The sequence below is a fragment of the Sceloporus undulatus genome, chromosome 1, assembly GCF_019175285.1.
Source record: "Sceloporus undulatus isolate JIND9_A2432 ecotype Alabama chromosome 1, SceUnd_v1.1, whole genome shotgun sequence".
Classification (NCBI taxonomy): domain Eukaryota; kingdom Metazoa; phylum Chordata; class Lepidosauria; order Squamata; family Phrynosomatidae; genus Sceloporus; species Sceloporus undulatus.
Genome location: NC_056522.1, coordinates 369,319,513 through 369,342,096, shown reverse-complemented (window position 1 = coordinate 369,342,096; position 22,584 = coordinate 369,319,513). Strand labels below are relative to the sequence as shown.

Below are 22,584 nucleotides of genomic sequence, written 5' to 3'. Positions count from 1 at the left end.
GAGTTTCTGTGGCCTGCATTCATGGCAATTAGCTGTTAAGATGGTGATTTGAGGTATGATTTCTTTGTGGGGGGTAACTAAGGAATAGCCAACAGAAAGCAAAGTATGTGATAGAGAAATGTCTTGGGGAACACAAGGGTTTAGAAACTATTGGATGCCACACTATATACTAGAGATGACTAAGAGCTGAAACAGACATCCGTAGAGGGGCGGTTTAACACAGTGGCTACTGCTATTCTGCACATGTGCGGCTTGCGGCATATGAACGCCACGCCGCTGGAGTGCCGCAATGCTGGCCACTATATGGGCAGGCAGTGTGACGCCAGCTTGGGAGCATCATCGGGGCATGCGTCATCTAAACACCACACCCCCAAGCCAGCATGTTGTGTCAGTCTGTTTTGCCCCTTAGTGTGGTTCATGGGATTTATGTGGACCTCCACTGGAGCCCCTTGCAACTTGCTGAGACAAATTGCTCTGAAAATAGTCAGGTGGGCCTCTGGTAAGCATGATAGGTCATTGCAAAGCTATTTCAAGCCTCTTCCCAGACTATTTTAGTCCCAGCTAATCACTTTTTTTATTTTTAAAATGTTTAATAAAGGCTATTTCAGGCCTAAAAAAGGCCAAGTGGGAAAAATAGTCAATTATTCCCCCTGAAACTTTGTTTTGTCTGGATGTGGTCTGGGAGAATGAAAACAAAACAATGGCAGCAACCCCAATTAAAATCAGCTAATTGTCACACTAACAGGTCTTTGCCTGCCACCAGGAAGACATCAGACAAGACACCGCAAAAGCTATCACAATAAGAGTTTCTTGCATGCAGAGTACAGGGAGGCTTAAATAAGGGTCCTAAATATGGAGCCTAGTGCTAGGACATGCTCATCGGGGAATGATTAGAGCATCCTCCCCACATCCATTGCCTTCGAGATGAATTTGACTACCATTCCCTTAACTCCAGCTGTTTGGGGATTGTTGAAGTTGTAGTCTAGCATATCTGAAGGATACCAGGCTGGCAAGGACCAGGTTAAGAGCTCAGTGGTAACACTACTTAGCTATAGAAATGTTCCTCCTTTTTCTGGCACTAATTGAGCCAAACACTCATGTTCCCTGTCTCCCTTGGGTGCCATCTAATTCAAGTCCTTGCCCTTGAGCCAGCAGATATCCTTGGGAAGATGTACAGTTATTGGTTCCAAACACTCAAAATCTGACTGGTATGTTCAAAGCCATGGGAAATAATATGGTTTTTAAAAACTGTACCTTGATCTTTGCCATTGAGTTCTTGCACTTTGCTTCTTTTCTGAAATTCCTTTATGTTAAAAAAACCACACACACTAGACACATATAGCTGCACACTTTGCAGATATGTCCACACAACAATCCTTTGCAAACTTAGTGGAATAGGTGCTCTCTTAGGATACTCATAAATTTGAAATGTGTGTCACTGCCTCTTACTAGGTAACCTTATAGACAATTTAAAACGTGGGTAGGATACTGTATGTTTTCTGCAAGCAGTCAGTTCAGCCCTCTGCAAGACTATTCTTTCTATTCCCCAGTAGTCTTCCAGGTGGGGAGGAGGGGGAAAGGTGAGAACTGGGGCCCATACTTCTGTCCCTTGTCCACTTGTAATTTCAGCCCATCAACATCAGCACTACCAAGAGAGCCCTTGACAGATTAGCCCCAAGAGAAAAATACCTCTGCAGAGAATAAGATTGCTCTCTCGTATGAAAATTTTCCATTTCTCTGGTAAAATTTAATTGCAGTAGACAAGTCAGGATGTGTCCAACCCTTTGCATTTCCAATAATCTTTTCATGGGATTGAAAGCTGGATGGTGAAATGTGGTGGCTACAGATACCACGGAGAGCCAAAATGACCAGTAAATGAGTCCTAGAGGAAATCAAACCTAAACTCTCCCTAGAAACCAAAAGGAGTCAGCTGAGGCTATTGTACTTTGGACACATCATGAGATGAGATTGTTCACTGGTAAAGCTGAATGCAGTAGGAAAAAAGGAAAACTAGATTACAGGTGGATTGTTTCAATCAAAGAAGCTACAGTCCTGAGTTTTGCAAGACCTGAGGAGGCCTGTTGATGACAGGATATTTTGGAGGTCTTTCATTCATAGGGTTACCATAAAATGGAGCTGACTTGAGCACAGTTAACAATGAGACATTGTGATAGGAAAAGATGTTGAATAATTATTGATACTTCTAACAGTTACTGTGTCTCGGTTTAGAATACCATTGTAGAGGGACAAGACTGAAAACTATGCCTGACTTTATTTATTTTCCTTTCCCATCTTTCCAGCTGCCAATTCTAGATAAGATCAGAATTATTGCACAGAAGATTTATGGAGCAGATGATGTTGAACTGCTGCCAGAAGCAGAGCAAAAGATTATTCAATACAACAAGCAGGTATGCTGCCAAATATCCTTACAAAGCTGGACTTGTGCTTTCATCCAATGGGGTATGGGGACATGTTCTGATCTTGCATTCCCAGAAAAGCTGAGTTGGGCGCCACTGCAAAGATTATCTAATTCCTTTTTAGAAGGAAAAATGGTTCAGAAAATTTTGTTTCATTTTTTAAAATGAACAGACATTTATCATTTTGTAATGTCACATGTGCTCTTTGTGTACTTTATCTGTTTTTTATATGTTTGTACATCTGTCTGTATACTTCATATATACCAAAGCTATGCAAGACCAGAATTATGCAAGTTATTTTCTTTCAATTTACTATGTCCATGTAAAATACATTTTGCCATTTTAATGGATAGTTGCTGTGCCATAATCTAAAGTTGTAGCATTTGTAGTTTCAAACAAAGATCTCAAGTGAAATTTCTGTCCAAGTTGCTGGACACCATTGATTGTATTTTGCTTTGTTTCTTTAGGTCCAGGTTGCTTATTGGTTTCTTTCAAAAAGGATTATTGATTAGGATTTTGTCTGCATAGAACTGCAGTTGGCAGTATTAATGCTCTTCCCCTCACACTTTGGTATAGCCATGTTTGGCTGCTGGAACAGAAAAGGCACTTTAATGGTTGGATCCAGTCCAACTCAGTTTCCTATTGTCGTAGGCATGTTTTTTGTGCATGCTGGCTGGGGAAGATGAGAGTTGTAATTAAACACCTCTGAAAGACCCTGAGAATGCAGAAGCCTGATATATGTGGCAGATCTTTGGAAATTCTACTGTTTGGGCTATAACTCCCAGAATCCTTCAGGCAGTATGGCCACAGAGGACAGCACTGTGCACATGAGTGGGAACAAAAGGCCATGAAATGGATCAGAATAGCTCTGTGACATTTCAGTACAAGGGCTTAATTCACTTCTCCAACCAGGCATACTCCAGGTGTATTTGGACTACAGTCCCCATCATCCCAAATTAGAGCGGTTTGTTATCACACTGGCTGGGATAATAGATACTGAGAGTACTTGCTTGGGGAAGGTCAACTTAGTTATTTACAAGATAGGAGCAGAGTGACTCATTCAGGACAACAGAAACTGGTAATAAAGGGGTCTATTTTATTTTTCCTTTATTAACCAAATCAATGGTACACAAACTTTTTATCCTTGGGACTCCCCCCCCCCTTTATATCTATATGTGAATGTCAACCCCCCAGGATAATATGTGAATAAAAATATTTTATTGAGTGTGGATATTTTCATTAGTACATTCATGTATATTCATATTTTAACATTTTATAAGGAAGTAACATTGTTCAAATTAGAATAGTTTTATTTAATTCAATATTTTGCTCAAGGCATGTGTAAATTTTGCACATAAAAAGTTTGGGAAAAGGAGGAGGAGGAGGAATCAGGGCCTCCAAGTCTCCCCCCGCCCCGCCCCCAGGGTCCTACCCCATTTGAGAACCACTGAACTATAGGAAGAATTGAGGAATGTACATATGACTGTCTGAGAGAATATGGCAGGCTGTGGGTGAATCTGTTAGTGTTAGAATTATATGTTCTAAGCAAGGCATTTGTTATTGTTGTTGTGTGCCTCCAAGTCATTTATTATTTACAGAGATCCTAAGGCAACCCTATCATGGGGGTTTCTTGGCAAGCTTCTTCAGAAGAGGTTTGCCATTCCCATCCTCTGTGGATGTGTGACTTACCCAAAATCACCTAGTGTTTTTTTTTTTTTTCTGCTCAAGCGGGGAATTGAACCCTGCCACTCAGACCACTATGCCACACTGGCAAGGCATGTTGGACATCAAACATCACATTTGGCTGGCACCTTGTTGCCATTAGGGACAACAGGACTTCAATGGTAGCACGTACAAGTGGCTGCACCACCATTAGGGACAGCCCCTGTTGTCCCCTGTGGTGGCGCATACTTGTGGCCAAGAGAACTCATTGTCCCGAATGGCAGCACAGCCACATTCATGTGCAACTACCAGGGACAACAGGGACTGTCCCTAATGGCAGCACATGCATGTGCTGCTGTTGGGGACAACACAGGCTTGCTGTCTGCAGATGACTGAATCAGCAGGTGGCAAATCCAGGGATACCAAGGGCCAACCATATAATATTTGTCTCTTCTTTTTATATATAAAGTATTTGTTTCTTCTCTCTTCATCTTCCAGGGATTTGGAAACCTGCCTATCTGCATGGCTAAAACCCACTTGTCGCTGTCTCATGACCCAGAATGGAAAGGAGTCCCCACTGGATTTGTCTTGCCTATCAGAGATGTCAGAGCCAGTGTGGGTGCCGGGTTCGTGTATCCATTAGTAGGATCAGTAAGTATGGCATAGGGGAACCCTTGAGTTGATTTTTTTCAATCTGGTCAGAGGTTGGAAAGTTACCTGTTTATTTAACATCCTGCCTTTCTCCTAGTGCAGGACTCAAAGTGGATGGCAACATAGATTAAAACAGAATGCAGCTAAAACATCAATCACATACAGCAGACCCTTGTTATACGCTGGGGTTTGGTTCCAAGATCCCCTGTGTATAACAAAATCAGTGGATGCTCAAGTTAAATATAATGACATAGCAAAATAGTGTCCCTTATAAAAAATGGAAAATCAAGGTTTGATATTTGAAATTTATACTTTTATTGAATGTTTTCAAACCATGGATGCTTGAATCCGTGTATAGGAAATCCGTGTTTTAGAAGCGCCGACAGTATAACATTAAAGAACAAATGAAAAAAAACCAAACTGTTAAAGTTAAATACAGAGCAAGAAAGGGAGGGTGGGAATACCCTATCCCAATTAAAAGTAGCCAGTTAGGTGCCCAAATCCTGCCTGTTTAAGAAGGTATTTACCTGGCATCGGAAGAAAAGATAGGTTGGGGGGTAGTTCAGCCTTCTGCAGAAGGAAATTCCACAGCCTGAGAGCCACTTCCAGGAAGTAATTTATTACAGTAATGAAGTAATTTGTTATGTAACTCATTAGAAAGCCCTCCACCCACAAGCAATTTGCTCCTTTTAATATTGCAATGTTTTCCCCACATTGCTCATTACTTCTAAAACCTCTAGATGATGAAAAGATTGACATAAAACCTGGACATAAATCTCGGGGGGAGGGGGAATGCTCAAAATACAATAGGCCCTCTGTATCAGTGGGGTTTGGTTCTGGGGTACCCCATGGATCTTTTTTTAAAAGTGGATAACAAACCCCATATTATTCAATGGTGGCATTGTGGACGTTTGTGCATTCATGTCGCCGCCATTAGATAACATTATGGCAATCCACTGGTGGTCCACAGTGAGGGCCCACTGTACCTCTAAAAAGTCCTTTACAAAATGTTACTTATTACATACACATGCCCCTTTTTGTTCTTCTTCCCATCCATTGTACTATTATTGAGATGAGACATCAATACCGTCTCGTTAATGAAAAATAAAGAAGCAGTTCATTATAGGAAACCATATTGCTTGAAGATAATTAATTTCAAACTCTGCATCTAGAGTTGCCTGATTGAGACCTTTTTGTCCATCTACTTGTGAATAGCAGCAAGCTCTCTCTAGTCTTGGACTCAGAGACCTTTCCTGTCTCCAAGGTCCTTTTAGCTCAAGGAGCTAAGAGTTGCCTATGCGGCCTTGCCTTCCCATTGAACTATGTCCTGTCAAAATAACAGTGGATGGGTTTAAGTGTTTGAGAGCAATTCCACTTTATTTGCTGCATCTTCCATAGAGGACTTGCAAGAAGTCTTAAAAGGCATATAGGTTTGTATTTTGAGAATGAAGAGCTGTTGTTCTTTATAAGATTGATTCAGAGATCCATACACTCAACCCACTCATTCATGTACAGATATGCCCCCACCTATCTGCCTATTGGATGGCTGATGTGTTCAGTTTTTGTCCCATCATCTCATGAAAAGGCATTATTCTGGTCAGCTTCATCGTTAGGTTTCAAAAGAGGGCAACCAGGATGATCAAAGATCTAAAAATCAAGCAATAAGAGCAGCAACTAAGGGAACTGGATATTTTTAGTTTGGAGAAGAGAAGATTGAGAGGTGACATGATTGCCATTTTAAATATCTGAAGGCATGTCATGTATACATGTCATGTATAAGATGGAATGAGATTATCTGCTGCTGCTTCCTAGAACAGAGCAAGAAACTGGTACTGAATTACAAGAAAAGTGTTTCAACCTAAACATTGAGAAGAACTTCATTATTGTAAAAGCAGCTTGACCATGGCATAGACTGCCTTAGAGTGTGATGGACTTTCCTTCTTTGAATATCTTTAAAGAGAGGTTAGATAGCCATTTATCAGAACTGCTTTACCTGTGCCAAATTCTTTCTAAATAGGGTTTTTATCACCAGCTTTTAATAGTTTTGAAAGTAGGTTAAAGATGCTTACAGTCTTGATGGCTACTAGTCCACTCCAGACCAGCGTCAGATCTTTGTAAACTCATACTAAAAATGATGGCAGCTATATCTTTAAAAATGAACTTGATAGAGGTGTAGAAATGTATACATGTGGAGAGCAATACCTTTTCCTCCTCTCTTGTAAGTCTCATATTACATGGGGGTTTCCAGTGAAACAGATGTGTGTGGGGAATCAGTTTAAAAAAAAAGAGGTAGCATAATAAATAAATGGAATTTCCTGCTACAAAATGATCTTTAACCATGTTTAAATATTTTGAAGGGATGTCATTTAGAATACATGGAGCACATTTGTTTTCTTCTGCTCCAGAAACTAGAAGCTGAACCAATAAGTTCAAATTGCAAGAAAAGAGATTTCACTCAAATATTAGCAAGAACCTCCTGACAGTAAGAGCTATTTGACAGTAAAATGAATTAACTCAGGAGGTAGTGAACTTTTCTTTGTTGGAGATCTTTAAACAGAGGTTGGATGGCCATCTTTCAGGAGTGCTTTAGATGTATATTCTTGCATGACAGGGGGTTGGATTAGATAGCCTTTGGGATCCCTTCCATATTTATGATTCCATTTTTGTGTCTTCATTGTCCCCATGTTCTGCTTGTGGGCTTCGTATAGGCATTTGGACAACCATATCAGCCACTCCAATATTTAATTACATAAAAATTAGTCTTGTGGGAAACTTGAAATGTGCTAGACAAGCTGCCACTTTTCCTGATGCAGCAGGGCTGCTGCTCGTCTATTCTTGCATGGCTCTGCATATGTAGTTTCAAGGTGGACTGGAGGCCACATATACAGCATATTTTGGGCCTTACAGTTCCTGACCAACTAGAGGATGTGCATATGTGACCTTGTTTGGCCTGAGACATCATCCTCTCAGGATCAGAAAGCCAACTCCCTATGAGCAAGACAAGATTACTACTTGCCATAATAGCTGTTGTTCTTGTGTGCCTTCCAGTAATTTCTGAATTATGGCAACCCCAAGGCAAACCTATGACAGGGTTTTCTTGGTAAGTTTCTTCGAAGGGGTTTGCCATTGTCATCATCTGAGGCTGAGAGAGAGTGACTTGTCCAAGGTCACCCACTGGGTTCATATGGCAGAGCTAGGATTTGAACCCTGGTCTCCAGAGTCATAGGCCAATGCTCAAACCACCACACTACAAGCTTTTCTATTAGGACTTTCAAAATAGTGTGCAATAAAATCACAACATAAAAATAACAAAAGAAAACCAAAGCATTTTTTGAATATGTGCCAAAAACCATTAATAACACCATATCATTAGGTGGTTGGGTGGTGAGACTTAAAGCAAGGCCTCTAGTGGTGGATGGTGGTTTCTGGGGCAGTGGGTCCACTCACTTTTTACTCTGTCCAAAGGGCTGAACCCTATCCTCAAAATAGGTTCAGCATTTTGACATTCAAAAGTTCAAACTAAAATTTGAAGTGTGTTCACCACTGCCATGGAGCCCCAAGCTTACACAGCCTTCCTAATGTGAAAATTGGCTCTTGGAGAAATACTGACCCTTGAGGTCTTTGGAGACAGACTCAGGATTGTGTCCATACATGTGACTGACCACCCACTTGATAGGCCAAAATATTGAGATGTAGTATTGACAAGGGCCCCATTGTATGAGCCCATGAGCATTTAGCAAAACAAAGTTTGGTCCATTGTGGATCCTGTGGACTTGAAGTGGATTGGTGTAAATTCTGTTTGTACATGGAGAATCTGGGGCCAGCATCCTTTAGTTATGATGTCATAAGATAGACCTATGGCATCATACCTGTTTTCTGTTCACATTTATAGTTGTGATATCATTAACACAATCATAAATGCCCCTAAAATCCACCTTGAAATCCAAACAGCTGCACCAACACATGGAGCTCTGTGGAGTTCATGCATGGGGCCGTGGAGGATGACATATCCAACCCCATCCTACCAATGAGCATCCGTATGCTGATAAGTTTCAATAGGACCCTGCAAGATCAGCATTGCATAACTTCATCCCTTAATGTGCCTCGCAGGATTTTAAGGTGTATTTCAGGGTTCAGACCAGGAGACAGTGAAGCCATAACTTCTTCAAATTTGTCTGATGCAGGATCTTATTCACTGACCTTTCGGTGAGTACAGGAATAGCATGTAGGTGTGTTGGATATGCACAGGAGATCATTTTCTCACATATGTCATAGAATCATAAAGTTAAAGAGTGGTCTACTCCAGCTCCCTGCTGTAGGAATCCATAGTACAAGCAACCCTGAGAAATGGCTCTTCAGTGTCTGTTTTCCATCAGCAATGGAAAGTCCACCACTTTCTAGAGGCAGCTTGTTCCACTGCATTATATACAATGCATTATATCACACTGAAATAACTAGATCACCAGCCCAGATTCTAAAATTTTCAGCCTTGCTAGAATGTTTCTGTATCCAGATTGACTCATGATAATTTTATGGCAAATATTGCTGGCTGGAGGTCAAAAAAAGGAGGAAGGAAGAGTTGAGGAAGAAACACGCTTTCTTCCAAGACAGGCTTTTTAGCAACAACAAAAAATGTTCTTGGGTATAAATAGAAAAGCACATGTTGCAGGAATGTGCAGAAGACTAAAACATTTTGTCTTTGTTTTGGCATCTCCAAATCTGGACTCCTTGGGTTTTAATTGAAATGAGATTTTGCTCTAATAGATTCTACTGTACTTTCCATGGTGGTAGACATGTTATCTTGTAGCAACTTTGAAACTAACTGAAAGAAAGAATTTGGTAGCATAAGCTTTCACAGACTTGAGCTACTTCCTCAGATGCATGTAGGCTCACGTCTAAGAAAGCTCATTTTCATAGACTTGAGCTAATTATTATTATTATTATTATTATTATTATTATTCTGCTTTTTCTCGAAAGAATCAAAGCAGATTGCAGGAATATCAAGATAAAATCACATACAATTTTTAAATACAATTAAAAATCCCAAACCCCAAAGCCTCCCCAAAAACATAAAATCATTAATCAAACCCTAAAAAGAAATTAAACAGGAAAAATTTAAAACATTCCAGGACCAATAAAGTAAAAAAAAGAAGTTCCGGGCAGATTTGGGCAGCTACTGCCTCAGATGCATGTAGGCTCACATCTAAGAAAGCTCATGCTACCAACTTCTTTAATTCAGCTAGTCTCAAATCTGTACAAGATCCCTTTGCATACCAATCGTATTGTAGCTGTACCTGCCTGCCTACAGCAGCTGCTTCCAGAAACCCTTACTGAGGATTAACAGTGAACAGCAAAATAAAGAGAAAGGGGTGAAAACAGATAAGCTTGCCCAGCATGTTAAAAATAACACAGATCTGTAAGTCTGGCCATCAAACTGGAAATCATAATTGGAAGCGGTTAAAAGAACAAATCATTCCTGGATGCAATTTGAAATAAACCTTTCAAGTGGCCTCTAGAAAGTTCAAAATATTTTTAATTTACTTATGCAAGGCTTACTTGACCTGGTTGTGTCATCTCACATATGCATAGTGTTAGTTTTAAATAAAAAGTTTGCTGAAACTGCTTCTTTTTTTGTGGTGTCCTAACCCTATTCTTACCATGTTATTTCTATCTCTGGTACTAATTTTTCTGTTAAAGAAGTAATTTCCAGGAACGCATCTACTTCATTAACTGAGGTGTACTTGCATGTCCAGAAACATGTCTCTGTGTTGTGCTATTTCTCCCACTAGACTTAAAGGTCCTCTTTCTCAGCACAGGCAGCATTCTTTTGCCAAGCAACTGGCCCCTTCAGTTGTCAACCTTTATCTTCTTTTTATGTCATATGGTTTATTGGAGAAGACTGTCTTTAAAAAACACAAGTGAGTGCTACTGACACACTTGTATAAGATGCTTGGGGATTTCCCCCCAGCTCAAGCTGTATTGTACTGTTTACTGCAGCACACTGCTGCAGCCCAACACTTAAAGTCTGTGTTTTCCAGCTCTCCTTAACCCAGCTCCCAGTGCCAATGCTGCCAAAAAAAAAGCCCTCAGCTGCCTTGGGTCCCACTCTGGAAGAAAGACAACATATAAATGAAATAAATAAGAGAATGAGAAGGAAAGGGGGAAGCTGGGCAGACTTTAAAAGACTTTGTGCAATGGAGCTTCTTTATCATAGACTTTGTTAACTGAGTTGTGCTTGTAATTTAAAATAATGGTTGTAAAGCCATGTACAGTTTGGGTCCAGGTTATCTGCAGGACCATATTCTCCCACATTAGCTTGCTCATGTTTTAAGATATTCAGGGGTGGCCTATCTGTCCCACCACCCTCACAGGTACATCTGCTGGATTTGTGGAAGAGAGCCTTCTGTGTGTTTGTTCCCAGATTCTGGAATTCTCTTCCTACACTGGCCCCCTCCATGATGTCCTTCTGGCAACAGACTTTGGGAACTACTTATGGTTTTAATTATATGTTAGCATTTGTATGTTTAAGAATGTGAATTCTGATCTGCGTCTATTTTAATTTTTGTAAACTGCCTTGAGTCCTATAGCTAGCAAAAATGTGGGATGATGGTGGTGGTGGTGGTGGTAATAACAGCAATGACAACTTTGAGACTAACCGAAAGAAAGAAGTTGGCAGAATGAGCTTTCCTAGACTTGAGCCTTCTTCCTCATATGCATGTTAGGTAGATGCATATGAGGAGGTAGGCTCAAATCTATGGAAGCTCACCATACCAACTTTCTTTCAGTTAGTCTCAAAGGTTTAACAGGGTCCCTTTGCATACTGATTTTCCAGGCTAACATGGCTATGTCTTTGAATTCTGAGATGGTAATGGTAATGGAAACACTTTGGAGAATGCCTGTCAGACACTGTCCTAAGGACTACCTTATAGAACTCTGTAGCCCATGTTTTGCATGCAGGTTCACTTCTAGTTTCTTCAGGGCTGTTTGAAACCCTGGAGCCACTGCTAGTCAGCACTGAGCATACGGAGCCAGATGGACCAAGGTTAAGTACATAAGGTAGTGTCTGTCTTCCTACATACAGAATAAGTGTCTTAACAGATGAGGGCTGGCATCTTGTCAGTGCAGTACATGCATGTAATCTCTGCTTACACACATGTAAGTCCTTTTTTGGATGAGGAATAGAAGACCTCATCCCAAAGCCTCCCATGCCTGAGAGCTGTGTCAGGCCATGAAGTGGAGAGCTGCTGCAGTTTCTTCTCTTTGAGGGGGTGGGAAGGGATGCAGAGGTGTTTCAGACCATGAAGGCCTAGGTGCTCTGAGCTCCTGCGGGATGCATGCCATTTGAGAGGGCATTTCCATCCCTCACCATCACCAAGGTGCTTCTCTGGTATCTAAATTGCCTATTCTTTCCCTTCCCCAGACTTGACAGCTGGCAGGTGGTGGGAGGATGTGGTACTTTGTATGCGGTGCTATGCTCTCGCATATAGGCTCTCCCAGCTGAGATATGTTAACTGGCTTTCGTACTACCAGCATGTTTGTGTTATCAGCAATAGCCTGGTAAATGCCCAGTCTTAATAATGTAATTGTCCCTGCCAGTTCTTTGTGCATTTCATTTCCCTCTGACATTGCTATCTACAATTCCACTCTGAATTATATATGTTGTATATACATGTTGACTCACCACTCAGTTACTGATGCAGTAGATTTACTCTAGTTGGGAGTAATGAATAGGATTTAGGCTAATAAATTATAGTGTTTGTGTGCATGCCTTCAAGTTGCTTGTCGAGTTATGTCACCCCCATGAATTTCCTAGAGTTTTCTTAGGAAAGGAGTATTCAGAGCTGGTTTGCCATTGCCTTCTTCTGAATATAGCCTGCAGCACCTAATATTCCTTGGTGGTCCCACATTCAGGTCTAACCCTGACTAGCTTCCAGGCTGGGAGCTGATGACTTCAGGGCATTTAGGCCTTGGAACAAATTACTCATATTAAAATACAAATTACAAAGAAGGGATACTACTAAAAGATAGATTAAAAAGGCAAGACTGATAATAAATGAGAAGTAAAGTATGAAAATGTTCAGCACAACCCTTGTACAATATCACACCGTATCAGATAGTTTCTTTTGGCCAGTGTGAACCAAAAAGGCCTTGCTTGCTGACAGTAGAGATAATGCACAAGGCTAGGTGGTCAGGAGTGTCCCAGATCAGTTAACTGGCAAGAGTTGTAGATGTAATTTCCACTGACCAAAGTGAGTCATCCTTTTAGAAACAAAAATATTTAAAGGTAAAGGTGGGAATAATGGGATTTTAAATTGGCCCTCTGTATTCACACATTTTTTATCCATGAATCAAGCATCCACTCCTTGAAAATATTTTTAAAATATATAAATTCCAAAAAGGAAATCTTCCTTTTGCCATTTTATATCAGGGACACCATTTTTTACTGTGCCATTGTATTTAATAGGACTTGAGCGTCCATAGATTTTGGTATCCACAGGGTGTCCTGGAACCAAATCCCAGCGGATACCAAGGACCACTGCAGTTCATGCTGTAAGTTACAGTCCAACTACATCTAGTGAGCTACATGATTCCTACCCCTGACTTACAATATGTTCAGACGTGATTAAATCCAAGTAGTCAAAACACACAAGAGTTGAGTTTATTAGTTCTGTCACACACTCCCATTTCCATCATCTTCTACATGGGGAGGCCAGAAATCTGAAGAAGAGACCCTTCTGTATGCATAATGCTAATTTCTTAGCAGCAATAGCTATCCCTGTGAAGTAATGGGCTGATCCCCACCCCGTGAGATGATGTCTCATCTGCACAAGTGAATACCTGTTTAGTCAGCTATACAGCAGCCAAAATGGTGACCAGATGTGCTGTGACATCCCTTCCGGTGTCATCTTTACAGCTGACAGAAAAGAGGGTATTTTTAGGGACCTGGCACAGTCTTTATGCGTGTGTATTCTTTATGCATTTGGAGCTCTTCTGGCATGGTTTTTGAGCAAAAGGCAACCAAAAGTTCCTGTTTATTTATTTTAAAAATAGCCCTTCTGGGAACTGTTAGAGAGCTTTGTGGACCACATAAGAGAATTGTTTGCAGCCTGTACATCTCACGTTCCCCTCCCCATTCTGTTTGGTGTAGGCCTGAAGCAAAAATAAATTCAGTCTTGAGACGATATGATTTCTCTTTCAAGCCACAAGCTTGAAGCTCATGAGGCCATTAACAGAATCTTTTTTGTTGTCATCGTTGTCAGTACACATGGCATTATTAAAACCCACTCAGTCAGTCAGAATTGTGCTTGTTAACATCTCTTCAGAATGGCAAAATTATAGAGAGCTCCGTGGGTTGGAGCTGCATTGTTTCCTTCGTAGTTTAGAACTACTGGAGGAAACTTTCTATTAGGCACAGCACAAAATGGCAGCCCTCCATCTAACTATTTGCAGCTCCTGAGGGAATTCCAAACACCTCCGGGTGATCACTCTTTTTCACCTTGGGAGGCGTGTCAGATGTGGGCGCAGAAATAGCAAAATGCCTTTGTGATGTTCTCCTCTAGCTAGGTTTTTTCTTCCTTGTTGCAACTACTCATCCATGTTGCAAACCCTAAATAAACCTGAGAATCTCTAATGGCTAATGTACTCACATTTCTATTTTCATTACCATTATGGGGTGGGTGATATGGCCCTCGTCTTGAGTAATAAAGAGCATTTCAGTCACTAGGGCTGAGGTCACCCAGTGCAATAACTCATGGTGTCACCCCCTCCATTGATCTCCTCCCATACCACACCATACAGAATCCTTAGTAATGGTTTTTGTATTAATGTTACTCATAAATTATAATTCCCATATATCACTGAATGTAATGGTAATAGTTGTGACATAAACAACTAGCAAAATAAAAATTATACCTTTAAATTATAGTGTCATAAGCACAGCCTAATTGTATTTACATGTACATAGCTTCATGTGGTCAAAGTGAAAAATTTGGAGAGATGTGAAGTTTTTAAAGAAAACTGAAAAATAATATTTCTTTACTTTTACATTTTAAAAAATTCTAAAATTATCTCAGTATTGCAATACGTTATTGTTTATTTTGTTATTTTGAATTATTTTGTAAAATAAAATTTAAAAAAATTAATAGTAATCCAAACCTATATTGTTCTGTGACTAGAAATGAGTGTACTTGATCCAGAATCAGTCCAGGACAGTTTCATAATGTATACAGATTCTATCTGTATAGCTATAAGAATGTGGGGGGAAATAATTAGGAATGCCTTAAACTTGCAGTGTATTTTACGTTGTCTCTATGCCACTGTTTAGCTGTGTTAATTTTGTTTCTGGTTCAGATAGGGAGAGTTCAGACTTGTTTTGCCCTAGGACCCATTTATTTGTCTTTTTTACAATCTGTGGTTTCTGTAGAATTCTTCTCTCTCACCACATTTAAAATTAGTTGATATTCTTCCTATCAGCTTTCTTCACTGTTGAGATTTCACAATCATGCATAGAAATAGGAAATACAATGGCATGGAGAATCCTAATTTTAATATTCAATTATATATCTTGACATTTCAGAAACTTGTTTAATTCCTTCATAGCTGCCCTTCCAAGTCCTAATATGTTTCTGGTTACAGTCTCCATTCTGGTTAATGAGTGAGCCAAAATGTAAATCATCTGTTGTCATTATTTTCATTTTCTTAATGTTCAAATGTAAGCCTGTCTTCACAGTTTCTTCCTTTATCTTTTTCAGAAATTGTTCAAGTCTTTGCTATTTTCCGCTAGTAATACAGTGTCAACTGCATATCTTAAATTGTCAGTGTTCCTTCCTCCAATTTTCACACCTCTTTCCTCGGAGTCTAATCCTGCTTCAGTTATGATATGCTCAGCATTTAAGTTAAACATATAGGATGTTAAAATGTTTTGCCAGTTGGAAACCATTCCATTTTGTCATATTCTGTCCTAATAGTAGCCTCTTGTCCTGAAAACAGGTTACATATTGACAATCAAATGGTGTCACACACCACTTCTTAAAGAGCAATCTATAGCTTTTCATGATCCACACAATCAAAGGCTTTGCTATAATTTATGAAGCACAGCTTGGTTTTCTTTTGAAATTCCTTGGTATATTCCATTATTCAACATATGTTTGCAATAATCTGTGGGCCGTTTTGTTTTCAAGTCTACTAGAGTAGATTCTGTCTCTCTAGCTTCAAGTAGTTCTTTCAATATCCCATCTGTTCCTGGAGATTTATTTCTCCCATGTGCTCTGAGTGTAACTTCTAGTTCACTTTCTAAAATTGAAAGTTCGTCTTCATATGGTTTTTCTCCGAATAAACCTCCCATCCTTTCATCTCTTTTATATAGTTCTACAGTGTATTGTTTCTGTTTTTTGTTTTTAATTTCTGCTTGGTCATATAATGTGTTCACCAGCAGGGCACAGAACATCCTCACTCTTGGTTTAAATTTCCCTTTGATTTCTCGGATCTTGTGGAAGAGGTCTCTTGTTCTTCCTGTTTTGTTGTCACTTTCTGTTTCTCTGCATTGATTATTATTGTAGTTTTTCTTGTCCCTGCACAGAAGCCGCTGAACAATCGCCGTCAGGTTTCTGACTCTATTCCTGTTCCCTTTTACTTTTACTTCACATCTGTCCTTAACTGCTTGAAGAGATTCATCTGTCATCCATTGAGGCTTCTCTTTCTCTTTGACTGCAGACTGTGTCTTTTTGCAGTCTTCCCTGACAAAGGCCCAAAACAGACAGAAGAAAGCAGCTTCCAGCCATTTCAGGGGCATGGTGATTAGATGAAGTATACCCCCAAAATGACCAGAAGCCGCCCCAAGGCCGCAAAAGGTGGCCAGAATCCACCAGAAAAAGGAGCTGCTCCTGCCAGCCATCATCTTTTGATTGTGGCCACAGTGGCCTCAGGCTGCTTTTTCATGGCCATCTGCTTCACTCCAATGTCACTGGTTTCAGTTCAGAATTCTTCTGGATCCTGATCAATTAAGCTTAGTAGTACAAATCTATTTCGTTCTATTATCTTTAAATTCTACTGGAATGTTCTTATATTTTGGCACGTAAGCATATATATGTTTATATACATACTAAAAGTAAATCTCACTAAATATGTGAGAAGGATTTCTGCTTTAATTAACCCAAACAAGTGCATTGTGCTTCAAGGTTACCTTGAAGGTAGAGATTAGGGAACTCTTCCCTGAGTATTTTGCTGGAATGGCACTAGAGTGATATAAATCCAGGAGAGCAAATAGAAACTATCTTAGGGTGAAAATGTATTGCATTTTTATTATTATTTCTGTTCATTTTGTTGAGTGAACTATTAAGCCAGTTGTTACTGTTAACAGCCTGGCTAATTTGAAAAGCTTGTTACAGTCAACCCTTTCTGACATATATATGGCCCTTTTCTTTATGGAGATTGCATCTTACATCTCAGGCACTGATTATTATAACCTTTATTAACCTGTCATGTAGGCTACCTGCAGACGTACCGCTTGATACTGAAGTTTGAAATCCTAGCCACAAAAGCAGACATTACGGCCTTCTAAGCAGAATTCTAGGGACAATTAGGGAAGGAGATGAAGTTCACATTCACCAAAGCGTTTTACACATTAATCTAGTGCATGATCTGTAAGACTATTATTAATGAAAGGATGAATGTATATTTTTGTTTTTTTGTCACTGCGAGCAAACCACAAATTCTGCAGATTATTTATTTTTCCGTTTTTACGTCAACTACCCTTGAAAAATGTGCACAGATGTGCACAAAGTTATTAAGTGAAATGTGCAGGAAATGCTTCCTCTGAGAAAAATGCTTACATTTGGGGAAAGAAGTGCACCAAAAATGCACACATTTCCATGAAAGAAGGGGAGAGGAGAAAGGTCTTGCAAGCTGATATAGAGCTTGGTTTGGTATAGGATGAGTATGTGCATATGATTCTGAGAAACTCATCAAAAACAAGATGGGCAAATTTTCACACCCTGAGACTAAGCACTTCTTTCTGATAGCCAGAGCAAGTAGCTTGAAAGCTCATGCCTTGATAAATTTATTCATCCTGCCAAAGCTCTTAATCTCTCTATACGTTGTACTGTACTCAATTATTTTTCCACCCACCCCCTCCATTCATAGTTAAAGGCAATTGCCAAGAGCCAAACTATATTGTTTAGACTTCATTCCCATTATGTTTTGGGGCAGATGGGAGCCATTTTCAAGAGCAATAGATTTGTTTTATAGATTTTGTTTTAATGTTATTTTTAAGATCTGAAATGTGTTCTTTAATTAGATAGTTATCAGAGATATCTTACAGGAAAAATCACCATCCTTTTCATGGGGCAATTTAATCTTTTTTTTTAATGGTTCCTAGAGTCGGGTGCACCTGCAGAAAGCATACAACTGATTAAAGGCTGTGATCCCTTTTGTGCAAAGCAATTCTATTAAGCTGTTTAGAAATGTAATGTCACTTCAGCCGTATCCTAGCAAAACTCTTCCATCTGAATTGCATCTTTGTCTTGCCTTAAGGACTCTGCAGCTGGTATAGTTCAGCAGCAAGGGGTTAAGATCTTAGGAACAGGGAGCTGTATCTCAGTTAAACATAAGAGCTTTGCTTAAAGGAGCTGAATGGGTAGATTTGGTCTATTGCTATTCTATGAAAATGTGGCTATCCACACCTGCGTTTCAAGGTTTTGAAAGTGGATTAAAGACTCACTGCCTTGAGTGACTATTAGTCGCGGTTTCTATAAATTACCTCCAAACCAGAGGCAGTATGCTTCTGTATACCAGTTGTTGGAGAACATAAGTGGGACGCATTATTGTCTTAATGTTGCACTTGTGGGTTTCCCATAGGTGTCTGGTTGATCAGTGTGGGAATAAGATATAATACTGGCTTAGATAGGCCTTTGGACTGAATCAGCGTTGTCTCTCTTTGTCACTCTCACTTTCAGCATTCAGGTTAACGTAGAATCCTTTATTCCAAGTTCACTGGCATTTTAGTTCTTCTAGATGGGAAACTGAGACTCTTGTATCAAAGAGCTTTCCTCTGTTAATGTTATCAATGGCCCCCAGATAACCATGATCTGTGTACATCATTTGGATTATGTTTGTTGTATTCTTTATTCTTTATTTCTGCTTTTTCTAGAATTATTTTATTGTTATTATGTTTGTTATGCTACAATTGGTGGGGAGCTATATATCATTTTTGAGTACAGCTGGAAGGCTAAAGAAACTGCCCAGTCTGCTCCTGTATCTATGGAAGCTACACCATCTTATTCCTTGCATACCTTTTACCTGGTGGAGTATTTGCTGGATAAAGAGTCTAGTTTTCCTACAGGGCTCCAGGCACACCTCTCCTTGTGAACTCCCAGAATGAATTTATGAATTGATGTATTGGAATTCTACCTGTCAGGAGTCTAAGAAGCTCCCAGAAGCTTTTCAGTCCATCAGAGAATAAATGGGGTTGAATTGTCCTTGTTGATCTGTGGTGGCTGTAAATAAACCATGCCCTCCAAGCAACAAATAGACCTAAATCTGTTGCAACAGGGGCACTCCCAAGGGTGCATGTTTCTGTATATCCATATCTGTCTTCCAAACAGGTAATAAATATGGCTATGATAGCATGCACAAATAATTTACAATTGCAGTGTTCAAGTTAACAAAATACCTTACATTCAGTCTTCAAGCAGGTTTACATTGATAGATATCCATTATTCTCCGTCTTTTTTTATATAATTTATCTGTCCTGTCGATATAGATAATTCATTTCACTTCTGGTTGATTATGGCAAAATATGGCAAAAGGTTCTGTTGAATCAGTGGATATATTCTTGTTGGGACTAACAGCACAGTTTAGGCTATCATGTCTATTCCACCCTTCTGCTTTATCCCAGTAAGTCCTTCCCGGGGCCTCTCTGGTTCCCTGTTGATTTTTTGGTGTCATAATGTCTATTAATGTGTTAAATGCATTTGTTCTGTGTTTCATAACAAGTTCTGTTTCTTTGAAAGTTTCAGGATGCTTGGATATGCTCTGTCAGTTTTTCTATTCCAATGAGCACAAGGGTTTCCCTCTGCCTTCTAACAGAGAAGATAGAATTCAGAGACATAGTCATGTTAGCCTGGAAGATCAGCATGCAAAGATGCATGGAGTGATGCACCAGTTCACTCTGTGCATCTAAGGAAGTAGACCAAGTCTACAAAATGACCCTCAACAAGTCATTCAGCAAGTTTCATGGCTCAGTGGGGAGCTGAATCTGATTCTCCTAAATTCCATTCCCAACACACTTTTCTCCAATATACCAGTGTTATTTTTTATTGGATTTGTACACTACTGCAGTTTCCATCCTGATAGTGCTCCAAAGGAATACGAATAGTAGTTTGAAAATGTTGTTCCCATTGTAGACTGAGAGAGGCTTATTAGAAAAAGTCATTTCAATGTCCTTTTCTGTGTTTTCCCCCCCAGGTTTGGTGAGGAATGTATTAACATTCTTCTCTCCTCTTTCTGGGCGCCAGATTTCTCCATTTTAATAACTCTTCTTTCCTTCTAGATGAGCACAATGCCAGGTCTTCCCACTAGGCCTTGCTTCTATGATGTTGACCTTGATCCAGCAACTGGCGAAGTGAAGGGGCTGTTCTAAAATGAACTGGCAATGAAAAGTGAGTGATTCATCATTTTGCCGTTCACTAGTTTTTGTCCCATATGCACCTCCTAACATCTATAAAATAAGAGAACATTTTCCTCATTCTATTTTTCTTCACTGGACTAATTCACAAATCCCTACAATTTTGTGGGCAAGTCCTTTTCTAGAAATGTGTGTTACTTCAGGAAAAAGTATATGAAAGCACCACACAGGAATGTATGTAAGCAGGAATTGAATGGTTGTTCAGTTTCTTCTCAGTGGAGATTATCAGATGGAGGATAAGGACGGGAACAAAGTGGATTGCTCCCATCCTTATCCCATCACACACCGCATGCTTATCCTGTTCTTCTCCCATTAATACTAAATGACAGGGCCATTACGCTTCACAGACGGGAGAAGAATGGGATAAGCGTGCGGTGTGTGATAATCTTTCCCCTGATCATGCGAATGGGATGAGATAAGGATGGGAGCAATCTGCTTTGCTGCTGTCCTTATCCTCCGTCTGATCATCTCTGTCCTCATCTCTAGAAAGTTTGTGAATTGCCCCCTTCTCTACTATTGCTATCATTAAATATCTGAAGGGTTTGCTAAATTTTTAATCCTTCCTTTTCTCTAAAGGTGCTCAAGATGCCATAATTAGATCTTCTCATTTACAATAACCCTCTGAGGTAGATTCGGCTGACAGATAACACCTGGTCCAACACCATTTGTTGGGCCTTAGCCAGTTTGGGGTATGAACTCATGGCTCCTGCATCCTAGTTCAATATTATAACCAGAACATCACATGAGACTTGCAACAAAATTGCACCGTATGGAAGGGTCTTTTTCATGGTTATCTGGAACCATGACCTCTTCCAAGACAACTTTATTTCATTTCTGCTCTTATCTGTCATCTTCCCAGTCCCAATAGTCAGCACTGGCTCAGTGCTGGGGAATTCTTGGAACTGTAGTTTTGCATTTAGCCTTCTTTGTCACAGAGCTCTGGTGCCACAATAAACTACAGTTCCCAGGACTCCCAAGCACTGAGCCAGGGCGATTAGATCAGTCTCAGACTGGATTATTTCTACAGTATGTTTTGGATCTCAGTCCTCTATTGGGCTGATCAGAGGAAAGTGTCCCACTTCAAAAGTTGTGGCGGGGGGCGGGGGTTAACCTATTTGTACTCTGAATGCCTTTGGGATTCTACCAACACCTCAACAAATTTGCTGATTCTTCCTATTTGTGTATGGACTTCAGTGTCATGGGTACTGGTACTTGGAAGAACTAATCTAACTGTTGGTGTCAAGGGCTTAGATCACCTACACATGGCCTGCTCTAAAATAAGGTCACTAAGATCAACAACAGTCCTGCAAGACAGAACTGCCATCACCACCATCTGTTTTGTCCATTCCACCCAAGCCCAGAGGCAATTGAGCTCTTATAGGATGTCCTTGAGTCTTACTGATAACAGGAGACAAAACCCTGCAACTTCTGTTCCCTGACATACAAGCCAAAAGAATATTTGGTGTCCCTTATCTGCGTGCTGGAGTTAGAAATAAGCTCTTCCTAATAATGCACACAAACCAAATGTTTTGGGGGTCTGTTTATTTGCAGTAGAGAAAAACAAGGAAAGCTATACAAACAAAACAATTAGAAAGTAAAAGAACGTTTCAGGTATATATACAACAGGCAGAAATAACAAACTAAGTCTCTTACTTCTCATACATGCTATATATGTAAGCATGGACTGCCTAATCAAGCAAGACTCAAGAACAAGGTTTTCACACAAACAAGTTTGACTTACATAGTACAAGCAATTGGCACGTCCCCATTTACTTTCTTCTAACCATTGTGATCTGGAGTCTTGAGGACTAGTAACATAATTTCTGTTCTTTTTGTAGATACCCAAGTGACGTCCGAGAGATGAAGCCTACACAAGACAGTTCACTGAACACTATGAGCCTTGGAAACGTTTTAACCTCCTGCATTTTTAAACAAATCTGCAGTACTGTATTTTTAATAGGTGGTCTATTTTTTTAGTGCCTGCAGATGAAAATCTGCAAAATGTTTTAAAACAGTGAAGCTTTTAAAGCTACTGATCTTAACAACCATCAATTAAAAAAAATGACAGTTTTAACTGTGGTGGCAAGCTGATAAAATAAATGTAAACTGATTAATCATGTGAATTTTAATAGCTCTGTTACATTTGCACAAGGTTAAATACAACATTTCTAA

General features: G+C 39.8%; 1 protein-coding gene across 1 annotated transcript in view; it reads left to right on the top strand.

Annotated features, from left to right (window-relative positions):
* Positions 1 to 22,584, top strand: part of MTHFD1 (methylenetetrahydrofolate dehydrogenase, cyclohydrolase and formyltetrahydrofolate synthetase 1) — a 110,853-nt gene extending 88,269 nt beyond the window's left edge. Inside the window, exons 25-28 of the mRNA XM_042446800.1 lie at positions 2,301 to 2,408; positions 4,578 to 4,730; positions 20,278 to 20,386; positions 22,251 to 22,584. Coding sequence (XP_042302734.1) covers positions 2,301 to 2,408; positions 4,578 to 4,730; positions 20,278 to 20,367 — 351 coding nt within the window. The 3' untranslated portion in view covers positions 20,368 to 20,386; positions 22,251 to 22,584. The remainder of the gene's footprint in view (positions 1 to 2,300; positions 2,409 to 4,577; positions 4,731 to 20,277; positions 20,387 to 22,250) is intronic.